This window comes from Zea mays, chromosome 1, assembly GCF_902167145.1.
Source record: "Zea mays cultivar B73 chromosome 1, Zm-B73-REFERENCE-NAM-5.0, whole genome shotgun sequence".
Classification (NCBI taxonomy): Eukaryota; Viridiplantae; Streptophyta; class Magnoliopsida; order Poales; family Poaceae; genus Zea; species Zea mays.
In genome coordinates this window covers 221,037,310-221,051,351 of record NC_050096.1, presented here as the reverse complement: position 1 = coordinate 221,051,351, position 14,042 = coordinate 221,037,310, and the positions used below count along the sequence as shown (strand labels likewise).

The 14,042-nt window shown below is 41.9% G+C and overlaps 1 protein-coding gene across 2 annotated transcripts; it reads right to left on the bottom strand.

Annotated features, from left to right (window-relative positions):
- Window positions 1-466: 466 nt before the first annotated feature.
- LOC103643302 (Cyclopropane-fatty-acyl-phospholipid synthase) lies at window positions 467-13,217 on the bottom strand. Of its 2 annotated transcripts, XM_008666455.4 has the most exons (25): window positions 12,945-13,212; window positions 7,995-8,218; window positions 7,703-7,802; window positions 7,525-7,626; window positions 7,336-7,395; window positions 7,152-7,230; window positions 6,480-6,627; window positions 6,293-6,416; window positions 5,995-6,175; window positions 5,861-5,889; window positions 5,604-5,755; window positions 5,397-5,499; window positions 5,172-5,267; window positions 4,947-5,008; window positions 4,701-4,839; window positions 4,533-4,595; window positions 4,400-4,459; window positions 4,148-4,309; window positions 3,957-4,030; window positions 3,757-3,850; window positions 3,528-3,664; window positions 3,358-3,438; window positions 3,156-3,261; window positions 2,220-3,050; window positions 467-1,962 (listed from the first exon to the last, which is right to left on the bottom strand). In XM_008666455.4, exons 1-24 carry the CDS (start codon window positions 13,131-13,133, stop codon window positions 2,994-2,996), a joined length of 2,622 nt encoding a protein of 873 aa, XP_008664677.1. In that variant the 5' UTR covers window positions 13,134-13,212; the 3' UTR covers window positions 467-1,962; window positions 2,220-2,993. The 2 variants fall into 2 exon arrangements, with proteins under 2 accessions (XP_008664677.1, XP_008664676.1); XM_008666454.4 differs by lacking the exon at window positions 467-1,962 and having other exon boundaries at window positions 2,738-3,050; window positions 6,480-6,633; window positions 12,945-13,217.
- Window positions 13,218-14,042: the final 825 nt, after the last annotated feature.

Sequence of the window (14,042 nt, the reverse complement as noted above, 5' to 3'; positions counted from 1 at the left end):
AGCTTCATTCATACGTCGCCCGACGCTTGTGTTTGTTTCTGTCGGAAACACGCCTGTTCAATGATTTGAGCTGTGGCGATTCACTGGTTTGTAGCAAGAAGGGAGCGAAGGTTCAGGAGCTGGGAATTAATGCAGTTCCTCAGCACCCACCCAAAGTGACTAGGCCTTGGATCTGTGCCGGGGATTTTAATGAGATTTTGGATGCTCATTCATGAGCAGTTCGGTGGGGTGACTAGGCCTGAACGCCAAATGGATGGCACTGATCTTGGATTCATACGATTGCCTTTCACTTGGGATAATCGTCAGCTAGATGGTAATAATATCAAAGTTGACACATACATGCTATAATTCTACACAATCAACCAGCACAATCAAGCGCTGCCACATACATGCATCACAAGCCAAATAAGCTCAACTGGTAGCACAAGATTCATTACAACTAAGCTCACAGCATGATCACTCTGCGTTCAACTTAAATGCTCTTACAGGTACCAAGCATATATAGATCAAAGTACGGTTAGACAATTTAGTCTTTGATCTACTTCATAGGTTGCACAGGCACATGACCAGTAACCACCATATTTTCCCAATATAGAAGTAGCCAACACACTAAAGCCACAAAACACTGATGAAGTTAGCATATGACATAGGGGTAATTGATCACCTTAGAACAGGCAGGGACAGCTAGTAATCAGTGCCAGGACGCATAGTAACACCTTCTATTTAGCTCCTAGGGAACATCCATGTCGCAAGAAACATCTCGTGCTTCCAGACCATCTGCAGAGGACGAGAGACCTCGTCATTCCTCATGTCGTAGACATTGACACTAGTGTTCTCCTCATCAAAGGCATACTCCTCAGCATTCTCCATCACATCATCTAAGAAGAAGATCTGATCATTAGACATCCCATACTGAGATGCCGACACAGCCCTAGAGCACGGTCGTCCAAGGAAAAGCATCTGGTCATCCCCAAGAGTTGTCACATCCACCCACTGCGAGTGCTCCAAGTCAGCCTCCAGCACCTCAAACTCACAAATCCGTCCAGCAACAACTGTGTCGTCTACCATTCTGCAGCATACCTTCCTGCGTACCATCAGCAATGCACCGCATGACTCGACTAGGTACAGCTTCTTTCTGCCAGTAGTGTCATCTGGCATCCAAGCATCAAACAAATGGTCGGGATCACCCTTGATGACCTGTCCAATTCGACAGACATGTGGGTCGCCAGTGCTTTGGTCTTGGCTGATGTCGACCACGAGGAGGTTTTCATCATCAGCAAGGGCGTAGAGCTTGCCCTGATAGAAAGCCATGTCTTCAAATGCAGCACACGGATCATATGCGCAAACAGACCATGAGGAAGCGCCTGGCTGGCACATCAGAATCTGACTTATGTGTCCTGTGCCAACAAATGCAGCGACGAGGTTTGGAGAGCACATGATCAGCTTGTTTAATGTATTGTGGGCACATGCTTGGAGTCTCTGATATCCAGCCACGTGACATAATGTCTGCCATTGGGTGTAGCACGCTCCTGATACTTGACGTAATTATCAGCTGCATTTGGTGGACGGAGCCGGACGGAAGACAGAGCAGGGAGCGTCACGGTGGCCCCAGCGAAAGGGTCGACCAAGAAGCAGCCTTCGTCGCGCGGGAAGACGAGCCAGCTGCCAAAGGCGGCGCCCTTGTACCCGACGCAACCGGAGCCAGGGAAGCGGCAGGGCTTGCTGTAGGGGAGGCTGTAGAAGATGCCGTTCGGGAGCGCGAGCAGTGGCAGCGCCGGGGGCAAGGAAGGGGCGAGCAGCCGCGCGGCGGCGCGCCACTGCGGGCACACGGCAGCGAAGCGGGCGCGATCCGCATAGGCCGGAAGGAGGCAGAGCACCATGCCGGCCAGGTCCCGCGGGATCTCCGACCACGACGCCGGCTGCCCGTCGGCGGGCGGCGTGACCTCGGCCATCCGAGTCGATCTGGCAGAGAGGAGCCAACCAAGACGCAAAATTAGAATGCAGCTAATGCTCCATCATCACGGTAAGAGAACGTGTCAGGATCCTGAGGAAACCAGAAGCGGCACATGACACGCTCACGGACAGTGCGCGCATAGGAAATACGTCGAACACATCGCGTGCACCTCCGTTGCGCACGACGGCAGCTCGAATGGTGAGGCGATGGGGGCGTGTGGGGACTGGGGAGCGAGGAGGAGGGAGAACCGAGGTAGCCAACCTACCAGAGGACGACGCGGCGGGAGGTTGATGCGGCGGCGATAGCGCAGCGGGAGAGCGCGGGGGAGGTGCTGCCGGCAGCCTCTGCTGCTGCTCGGGTGGGAGTGTGGAGCCAGGAGTGGGGACCGCTGGGGAACTGCTGGAGATAAAGGATAAATGCACGCTGGTGCTACAAAGGGCTCAGTAGTGTGCCCAACAGAGCACCCGGTTTGGATGAAATTCGAAATTCCTTCAAATTCAATCAAGCTTTCAATAATTTGACGGGTTTTACCGGCCCACTATGGAAATTTTGAATGGAAACTGTAGGCCGAACACTGCACATGATAGCACTGTTATTCAACAAATAGCCAACAAAAGGTATAAACCCTGAAGGCCTGAACTGACATGTGAAGGTTACACCACACACAGACACCTTCCTCGGTTGAATGTGCACTCAATACGTATGCACAAACATGTTCTAGTTAACTTCTACCTTTTGAGACTTTCGTACCCACACAAAAAAAATAAAAAGAAAATCACAAAGGATTCAAATGATGAAACTTAACCTTAAACTTCTTTATCACATTCAATACAAAAAGGATCATAGGAAACCTTTGCCCCGCCAAGAAAAACTCTCGGAAGTTGACAACCTAATCATCATGCGGCTTTGACACTTGTCTCACCCTCGAGTCATCTCTAGCAAACCATTTTTATTTGGCGAATGTTGGACTTCCTAACTAACAAAGAAAATACAATGTTCTGTCTCACATATAAAACATAAACACGACGTCCTCCTCCATTTACGCAATGGCGACATAGCTCGGCAACTTCGCATCGCCTGCGCGAGCAAACACTATCTGCATATGCATGCATGTTGTACATACAGCACGACACTCGATTAAAAGGTGATTTGAACATAGTATTAATTGTTAGCTATATATATAGCAAACACATATACATACCTGGTAATCTAAACCCATGTGTGATTTGAACATAGCTGCACAGTAGTTTAAATAGTACTCCCAAGTACGGATGAATTTTTCATCAAATCCTAGGGCCAAAACTTTTCTGCAGGAGTAAAAAAATATTACTGATTGAATGACGTAAATAAATCACTAGCTTGTAGCCGAGGTTGAGCTATATTTTAGGGCCAGTAGTACTTACTCTTCATTAGCCTCAAAGTTCTCCCTCCAGTGAATCAGAGTGGGGTAATAGTGGTACCCAATATTCTCAACGTGTTGTATGCTGCAGTGCAGAGGAATCGAGTACTCAATGAATAACTGATAAATCATGGCGGAGGCCTAGCTTATTAGTTAAATGACATGTGTACATACCACAGCCTTGATGCGTTAGACATGGCAGATGCAATCCGAGCTAAAGAAGGTATGCAGCCACCTGGGAAGATATATTCCTTCAGGAAGTCAGGCTTCGTCCTCATTTTGTCGTACAGTTCCTCTGGGACCGCGATGGACTATATAGATATATATATGTGATATAAATTTAACTTTGAGATAAATATAACAGTTAGTTGAAGATAAATATATATTGGTCATGATGATGGACCTGGAGGACAAGTAGGCCGTGTTCGGCCAAATGATACTCGCAGGAGGCAAAGAAATCTTCGTAGAACTCATGGCCAACGTGTTCAAGCATCCCACTAAAAATGAGCAATTAAGCAGAAAAATTGTTATCAGACACACAGACCCCGGCCAGCATGCAGACGATGATCTATATATGATCACATGAGCGGCGGTACTACTCACCAACTTATAATCCTATCAAACTTCTGGCCGTTCGGTATTTGACGGTAATCACAAAGCAGGAGAGTTATGTGGTCCTGCATATATATATACACACGCGGTTAATTAATATCCGTACGTGATGGTGATTGGTGTTTGCTTTTCCAATTAATTAATGCTACCTAATATTTAGGGAATAAATGTAATTAACTGACCTCTAATCCAAATTCTTTCACCTTTCTCTTTCCGTATTTCAGTTGCTCCTCCGATAATGTAATTCCCGTGCACTTGCAGCCAGTTCTCTTCACCAAACGTATTGCTAACGAGCCCCAACCACAGCCAATGTCAAGGACATGATGCCCCGGATCCACCTTAGCCTTCAGCAGTGGTTAATATGGAAATTATCTAATAAATCAGCAAATTATGATGGCAGAGTTCAACCCATGCATTATATATGATGAATTTACCTTATTAATTAGATTGTCAAGTTTACGTAGCTGCGCTGCTTCTAAACTCTCATCTTCCGCCTACAAATATCAAACAGTGTACGGGATTTACATGTACGTTGAAAATACTACGCCACAATAATCAATTCCATACCTTGAAAATACCACAAGAGTAAGTCATCGTCGGATCCAGAAAAAGAGCAAAGAAATCATTACTCTGCATACAAATAATACTAGTTATGTTTCAAAATAAGACAGTACTTTGTTCATTTATACTAGAAACGTGTACAACTGATTTAATTGTAGCATGTGTACAACTGACCAGGTCATAGTGTGCAGAGATATTTTTACGAGCTTTTGATATAGTGTTTCTCCTTAAGACTTCATGCAAAACATATTTTGCCATTGCAGCTCCATTTTTTTTAAACAAGGGTGTCCACCAGCCCTTTTTTACATAACCACTGCAAAAGACATTAGTTTAAACGAGTTTATTACTAGCACACTTAATTATGTCTCTGGTCCCTCGCTCAATTTTATGAAACAAAATGTTCATTTAAAATTAAGTTACCTTTTATTCCTGGCACGGGTACTGCTCAACCTTTTCCGTTCACCTCTGTTAGCAATAATAATCTGTGTACCATACGGGCTATAAATTTAGTGAGCGAATTAATGCAAAGAGACATTAGTTCGTCATGAAGTGTAATAATCTTGATTGTGCCTTCTTCCGTTTAGTATAACAATTTTATTTGATTTTACAATATTTATGGGCCGACCACTGTGTATATATACGTACCTCGACAATATTCTGGATGCCTTCTTTTTTATCAACAAACGAGATATAACCATTGATGTAGGAATATGCAAAACCAGGGTCTCCTTCGGTTGCAATCTAATAGAAGGATGCATGAGACAAAGCCTAGATGTTAGTCACGTATACGTGATGAAGAAATTAATTAGAAGGCAGCTTAATTAAAAGCTAAGGATGAAATAAGCTAGACGAAGGGATAACGAACAGAACCTTCCAATAGAACTGGGGGTTGTGAACCCGTATCACACATTTTAGTTGACATCTTTCACATGTTTTGCCAAAACTAAGAGAAGTGCCTCCATCTTCGAGCATGCTGTGCAGAAGACGGACGTGAGTGAGAATCATATATGCATATTATCAGGGATTTTAATTTGTAGTATATATACGATCGAGTTCATAGAATTGAAGCAGCCTCACCTGAAGTTACCAATGGTTATGAATTTTCCTAGATTTTTTGCCACCATATATCGTACGCCGGCCTCAGTCCATGATGGGACGATCATGGGTTTCGGGTTCACCAAAAGGTCACATTTCTTGCCAAGCAACCCTAAAGTTACTGCTTTCCCAGCCTAAACTAATTCAGTTTGAAATAAACAGAAAGCACTCTGATGAATATTTGTTGGGTCTTTTGTGATTGATCCTAAATAAATACCATGCAAGAGGGAAAGGAATACCTTCACGCTGTCCTCATGATTTCCATAACCTGTTGTTATTCAGTAAAAACTGACATATTTCAGACTTATTTTATACTGAATTTGGGTTTAAAAAAAACTAGGCAGGTTACAGTGAAAACAATGGGCAAAGTCACCTTGTTGATATGGGACACAGAACCATATTCCCCTCTTCCCTTGTATGCTATTGAGCTCAAGAGTAGCCCTTGCAGCAGCCATGGAAGGAATCGGGTGCCTAGTGTGCCATTTTAGCAATACATGATCGGGAACACGAGGAGGGTTAAGTGTTGCAAGGAAAGGTCCGGCAGATTCAATGTTCTAGCATTTTCCAAAGGACAACAATGTTCCATGGTTAGTTTTAATATCCTTCCATGTCATGACAAAAATAACATAAATACGTTCATTGATCATCCATCATAATCAAACTAATGGCACCTGAAGTATATTTAACCAGTAGGTAACACAAACACCACTGCTTGTAGTCCCCAAGAAGTTCATCGCACTCCATGCAGAAGAATTACGTGGCATAAAACTTTCATCACAGTGGAAATACAAATCGCTGCAAAAAAAAGGAAAACCTAAGAAATTTGAAAACACTTTTATCAGTAGTGTATAGAAATACCTGTAGATATACTGGAAAGCTCCTAGAACTCTCCGTTCATGAGGTGTTGCTTCTTCTCCTAGTATTTTTAGAGCATCAGGAGCATGAACACAAAATATGATCCTGTCATACATCTCTTCTGAGCCATCAGCCTCCAAAATCCGGTAACCTGTTTCTAACGTCAAAACATTTTTCTCAATGAGTGAAAAAAGGAGGGTAATTTTACAATAAGGAAGTGACTGTTTTATAGGCAATTTAAAAACCATCTCCCCCGGCCAGAATCTATGTACGTGTTGGTCACTATAGTTGGCCAATTGGGTGATTTGAATAATCGTTGACATATACATATTGCAGATCGATTATCTGTGAGCACATATAGAACTTGTGTGACATTTTAACGTCTATAATGTAATTATAAAGCGAACCACAACTGAGACATATAACCCAATTGGAAGATGGATAAATTGCCCAAAGAAATAACATTTACACACAAAGGTTATGACAAGGGTGTCATTTATGTTTCGAACATAAGGATATAATACAATTTGAAAACAATAATTGCTGGCATAGATATAATGAAAAAAATATCCAACAAAAGCAAACAGATGGAAATATGTGTAACTCTGCATATGTCACTAGAAATACTCATGAATAACCAGATACATGTACTTAGATATGGAACAAGGGATCTACCTCCATTAAATCTTGAAACTGATCTCACTTCACATCCGGTTTTAATTTGACAACCCATGCTCTCCAATTCCTCTCTTACCTGCTCATATACAAAACCATGTCATATTTTTTAGAAAGGGCAAACCACCAGTTCGTATAACATAGTTCATTCCATGTTTTATGAAAAAAACAATTGTTTCTGTACCTTTTTCACGTAGCACCCAGAACCACCTTTGACATTTAGCCACTGTAGGGGACTAAACAACTGAATGCATACACATAAAACCATTGGATGAATGAGCACAATATTAGCCAGACTGGCAAGTTCCTCTAATGTATCACCAATTAGAATGCAGAAGAAACTAATAAATATTTGAAGTAGATTTTTAGGCACCTCGAGAAGATGATTATCACAAAAAAATGAAAGCACAAAACCAGCAGGGAAGCCAAATATGTTCTGTGGTGGACAGGACCAAATGCATGCGCACATTGGGATCTGCAGAAAATTAAATATCTTAAAACTGATATGAGAAACTGTGGATGGGGTATGTATAATTCAATTAGTAGCGTACAAGGTAAGCATCCTGGAACAGCTGTGAATATCTATGTGACTGAATAAATTGACCGAAAGTCTCATTCTTGTCAGGGTTTCGTGCATAGTCCTCTTGGTACCTTCAAACGAAAAGAAGGATTTTCTTCAAAAAAATGAAAAGCGGGGTGCAAAATTATCAATAGCTAGGCTTCCATTTATATTTGTCTTTAAAATAATGCACAAACATCGATCGCTAGATAGGTATATATACTCATTATTGTACGGTGTTATCCTAACAATGTAACAGATGATAGAAGAATTACTAAACTCACTTGAGGGCATGGTTCTTGAACTTGAATATCTCATTGATCATGAGCCAGAATCTGGGGCTAAGCAAATTACTCTTCTGCACCAGAACACTAGATATACCATTGCGGGTACCCCACTCAAAGCCTTTACCTTCGTTTAACCGTAAGCTTGCTGAGAATGACATGTCCGATTTCTCCATTTCCACCCCCAGACGTTCAAACCATTCCATCATGTTTGAGAACGTCACCTGCAATTCATTATTTTGTTATTGTGGAAGAGGAGGTACATTTCTTTATTTGTAGTTGCTGCTTTGGATGTGTATGTTGCCATAGCTGTCCATTTATTTATCTGTCTCTTGCTGTGAAGAATCCAGTCCATTTTGGTTGTACGGTAGGTGCACGGGTATAAAAGAGCTCAAAACCTGTGGTGGCATTTAATTTTTATGGGCGGATTCGGTTATCAACGGCTAGTACTATTTTTAATGACGGTTCCTTAAAAACCCGCCATTAGAAATCATATTTCTATAGACGGTTCATTAAAAAAATTGACTGTAGAAATCCATGATTTCTAGTGCCGGTTTTCATAAGAAACCGCCACTAGAAATTATTTTTATCCTTAATTTTTTGACTTTTTTAAACGATCTCAAATAATAAAACCACCAACATAAAATTTGTAGATCTTGAAAAGTTACGAAACTTTGTAGTTGATAACTTTTTATTTGGAATCTTCTCGGCTTTCAAAAATTGTATTTGAATTTGTCAAATTGAAAATGCAAATTTTGCAAACGATTTCGGATGGGAAAAACATCAAAATAAAAGTCGTAGAACTTCAAAAGTTATGAAATTTTGTAGTCGACATTTTTTTCATTTATAGCCTCACATAATCAATTTATACTCGGATTATTCTAATATGTGAGCAACAAAACTGTAATATAGAAACAAGGCACGTCATAGGTAGAGTGGTAGAGGAGGCTTCGTGCGAGAGTGATGTTGTGGGTTTGATTCTCACCAATTTGTAGCCACAAATTTTGTGCGAAAAATACCGTGACTTACGAATTTTTTAAAACACATTTTATGTTTCCTGAAAAAGATTTTCAATGTCGGTTTTATTACCTCGACTGCCAGTAAAAATTGATTTTCACTGATAGATTTCTTAACCACTCGCGGTTCTCATATCCGCATGTACAAATAATTTTTTCTACTGACCCTTAATGCTGGCGGTTCTGAAAAACGCAAGTGCAAACGTATTCAGAACTGCCTGTATAGAGTTTCTCTATACTAGTGGTGGTAAAATTAGGGACTTTTTTCTTAATTCGAACTAGTTGAAGAGAAATGAAAAATATAAATGATTTAAACCAGATTTATATTTAATATATTTATATACATTTTATTTGACCAGCCTATAAAACTAGGTGTAGTACATAAATCCTTTTAGGAGGCTTTTCTATTTTTTAACCATGGTGGCTGACTCGGTTAATGCATCGATTAACGTGGTCAACTTTTATTAGCCGAGGCGATTAAAGACAACCGCCTCACAAAATGTATTAACCACTACAAGGCCGGCCTAGGATAATAGTGGGCCCATCTCGGAGCCTCGATAGCCCATATGTAGGGCTGAGCATTCGGGTTTTTTTTTAAATTTCAGTTCGGTTTTTCGGTTTTAAAAAACTTCGGTTTTCTAGGCATTAGAAACCAATCGGTTTTCTAGAAAATGAAAACCGAGAACTTCGGTTTCGGTTTTTTACTTCGGTTTTTCGGTAAAAATCGAATACCAAACTTATACTCAAAACAACACATACAACAAGTTTATATGATAGATTACACATAATTTTAAAAAGTAAAAATTATATAGGTACAAATATTTAGAGATACATCATACATCACATATAAATAAGTGAATAACAATTTAATTGCTTCACACATTTAGTTCACATAATCGAAAAGTCAAATTTTAGAATTGATAAAGTTTGGTATTCGGTTTTTTTGGTATTTCGGTTCGGTATACGGTGAAAACCGATTACGATACCGAAAACCGAACTTCTGAGATACAAAAACCGAAATCGAACCGAACTACCGAAAAAACCGAAATTTCGGTTCGGTCGGTACGGTTCGGTTCGGTTTTCGGTTTATGGTAAAAAAGTGCCCACCCCTACCCATATATACCTAGCCCAGCCCAATAAACCTCTCCATGTATATATGAGACATAGGGTTTCACTCATCCCTCCTTACTAACTTATTATGTGTTTGGTTGAGGAGTGAAGGAGAATAGAGCGACTCTATTCCTATAAAAAAGGAGCGGAGCGACTTCTGAAGTCTCCATATGGAAATTTACTATAAATAATTGGAGTGCTCCCGCTCCACTAAAATGATCGGACATGAGCGCTCTCTTCCCTCCTCCCCTCTACACTCATATGTCTCTCCAACCAAACAAAGAACGGAGAGGCTCCACTCTATTCAACTTTTCAACTAAATAAAAAATGGAGTGGCTCTGTTCTGCTTGCCAAACGCAGAATAAAATGGCTTCATTCTCAAAAACCAGAATGGAGTCATTCCATTCTAGTTGACTCTATAACTGAACGCACCTTTAGCCACACCCACCCCTCCACCCCGATGCGCGTATCTTTGTGTGCCCAAGACGCCTTGAGCTCTTCTCTAGTTAATCCCCGCTCCTCCCCACGGCGGGGAGCAACACGCCAACAACGAGTGAGTAGATCTAGGGCTTAGCGTGCACCACCACCACGGCCCCTCCTGGTGGCTCGCGAAGGAGCACCACGTCCGATGGCGAGCAACACCCACCTCGCGCCCCTTCTCTCTTCACTACACTGCCATGAGGGGACCCTGGAGGAGGACACGGTGGAAGGATGAGGTACCAGATCCTCTCTCTCTCTCAATCTACTCTAATTCTCTATATCTCCCCCATTCACTCTTATAAAGTGTTTGGTTTGAGGAATAAGCTACTCCATCATCTTCTCACTTCTCACTTTTTTATATGGTTTGTGGAATGGAATGAGTTGATCCATCACTACCTCATTCCTCATAGTTAGTTAGTACTAACATGAGGAATGAGGTCATCCTACAAAATTTGAGGAATGGATTCATGATACACACCTCATTTTGGATGAAATGATTCATCAAACCAAACACCTCCTTAGTCTCCATAGCAGATCCAGGGTGGGCACGAACTACAGCGACGGATCGAGGGCCGGCGAGGCGAGATCCAGTAGAGGGAAGGTAGATCCATGGATGGGCTTGGCATGCCCATGGATGGGCTCATGGTGGGAGGGCATATCCACGGGTTTTCCATTTTTTTTACTCGGTTTACGGTGGCGGGCTGCAAACCACCTTGGTAAAGGTCACGATTAACACGGTTGCAAAAACCACTTCGGTAAAATATGAAGATCCCGCGTGTTTTTCCCCTGTAGTAATGGTTTATGTTGAACTTGTATAAGTCTACTAAGAGATCTACAACCTTGTAGTTGATGATCCTTTTTCAACTTGAGTAATTTCATATCTTAAAAATGTGTTTAAGATCTCATATTTTATATTCATTATTTTTAAATCAACTAGTATCGAGATATGTCGTATACAAAAGTTATAGTGCTCTGCACAAGATCTGAAACTTGGTAGTTAACACTTTTCGCATTTCAAACCACTTAGGAGCAACTAATAGGAAGATAATCATAGAAAATGGTAGTTTTGCATACTTAATGACAAGAGATCTAGCGTGGTAGTAATCTTCGTGCACGCATGCATGCGAGGTCTTTGAGTCTGACTCCTAGGTACCTCATGCGCACATATCTCACAAGAAAAACATTGTCAATTATGACTCATCAATAAATTTTCCAATAGAAACACCGGGGTTTTATAATGTTTTTTTTTTGCGAAATAAATTTCCGATGAAGGTCTCTATCTGGCACGTATAATAATACATTCCCCAAGACTGCAAACAAATGACATTAGCCTATTTATTTCGTATGGCCTCCAAAGAGAGCACCACAAATATCCAAAGCAAATGCATGGTCTTTGTTCATTAGTCATTAGCTAGTTCATGCATAAAAATTGCGTAGTTTTACGTCTACAGAACCTGTTTATATTCTAATTGTTGGGGACTTGTTCTCAAATGCTAAGAATTAAGAACAAGGCAACACAAAAAATGTTAAGCGTTAAGGTCCTTCGTCCTCCATAACAATATATCCCCTCGGGATATATAGCATCTCGGACGAAGGTTACGAAGGTCATACCTTCGTAAGCATAACAACGAAGAATGAAGCATTCACATAAATCATAGAATATGAAATAAACATTTAAATATTGTCATAGAATTATTTCTACTTGTATCAATGAATATAAATGACTTTGAATTACAAATGTACCTTCGGTCCTGCGGAAGGCAAAAGTACAAGCGTGATGCGAAAGCAAATGATAAGTTCGCGTGAACAGTACAGAGGTACTGTTCATCTATTTATAGGCACAGGTCGCAGCCTGTGACAAATTACAATTATGCCCCTTGCGAAAGTTTACAGCATTGACTCAGACCTATATGTATAAAAAGGTCATTCTATCTCTATGTCGGTTTAAAACGCCGAAGCTCCATGAAAAGGGACCTTCGGCCATCTCTTGGAGACGACTTCAGCCGAAGCTGCTTCTTCGTGTGAGACCTTCGGCGCACCGAAGCACGACCCCAACACTAATATTTTCATCCATTGTATACATGTTCTCTATCTATACTGCGGGTATATATACAAAAGAAAAGCTCAAGAACCTTTCTTGGGAAAATGCTCAACTTCGATTTTTTTTTATTTTTCCACCATTTTACAGCCAATGGTATGCGTGTTCCACTCTTCAGCGGGACTGCTCTTCAGTTATGCATATTAACGGTATTGATCATTCATGTCATTTCGCGCATATTATATATATAGATAGCAGACTAATTTCTAGGAGCAAATGAAAATGCAGCTGCTTGATGTTCCGCACCCGGTTGAAGACCATGAAGTCGAGGTCGACCAGAACAGGGCCTGATCCACCATTGACGGCGACGGTCTTGGCGCCGCCGAGATGGTCCTCCTTCTCGTACACGGTGACGCGTGCGCCGCCGCTCCTCGCCAGCTCATGCGCCGCCACTAGCCCGCTTAGGCCACCACCGACCACGGCCACTCTCATCATCTCTCTCGCTGTATTTCTTAAGGGTGCAAGCTAGTGCAGGCTAGCTAGTTTGGCTTGGGTTCCTTGGTTGGACGACCATGCCATTCTACAGATGATTCTCCGTTTATATAGACAATGCAGAGCTTGGATATATGACAGGTAAGAAAACTAAATGCAACGCGCCTGCCAACCAACAGTTAGTTATTTTTTGTGTCGATCTAGGCGTCAATCACTGCTATGTGTATCGACGGCGGTGCTCTCTGCGGAAGCGTGGATGATCCGCGTCCGAGGATCGAACGGTCCGCGACCTGACGCAGAAGCTAGAGTTTCTGTCGACAAGCCAGACAATCCGCGCCTAACGGCTGAACGGTCCGTGGACGAGGGCCGGACGGTCCACGACCTGGCGCAAGGCTAGGATTTCTATCGACGAGCTGGACAGTCCGCATCTAATGGCCAAACGGTCCACGCGTGCGCAGAGACGACGGAGTTCGCAAATAGCACCTAGATCTCGCTCCTGAGAGATCCTAGGGTTTGTCTTGGGGTCTGTAGACCACCGAAGACTCCTCTAAACGATATAGAGCCGGAGTGAGGTGAAGATTAGAGGAAGAATGCTATATTACTATCTACTCCTAAGACAAAAGTAAAGAACGAAAGATAAATTGATTGTTTGATCGATCATTAGTCATTGCAATCGGTTGTACCCTTTAATATACATAGGGAAGGTCTAGACTTATTTCTAGGAGTCTCCCAACAACAACCATAGATTTAGAGGAGTAAACTCGCGGAAAAGGGATTAGTTGCACCTGATCCGATCTATTCGCGGACCGTCAGCGGGTCAAACCATACGGCGGTGCCCAAGGCCATAAATGATGCTCAATAGGTATAGTATCCAAATGACTACCCATCAAGCATCGATACAGAAAAAGTCCT

Bases quoted from the DNA above. Each gene is read 5' to 3' on its own strand.
- LOC103643302 (XM_008666454.4), bottom strand. From the start codon at position 13,133: ATGATGAGAGTGGCCGTGGTCGGTGGTGGCCTAAGCGGGCTAGTGGCG. The intron at 6,417-6,479 runs GTATTTCTATAC...TTTTTTTTGCAG, and splicing joins GCTTTCCAGTATATCTACAG to CGATTTGTATTTCCACTGTG. The intron at 3,851-3,956 runs GTGAGTAGTACC...GCTCATTTTTAG, and splicing joins TTTGATAGGATTATAAGTTG to TGGGATGCTTGAACACGTTG.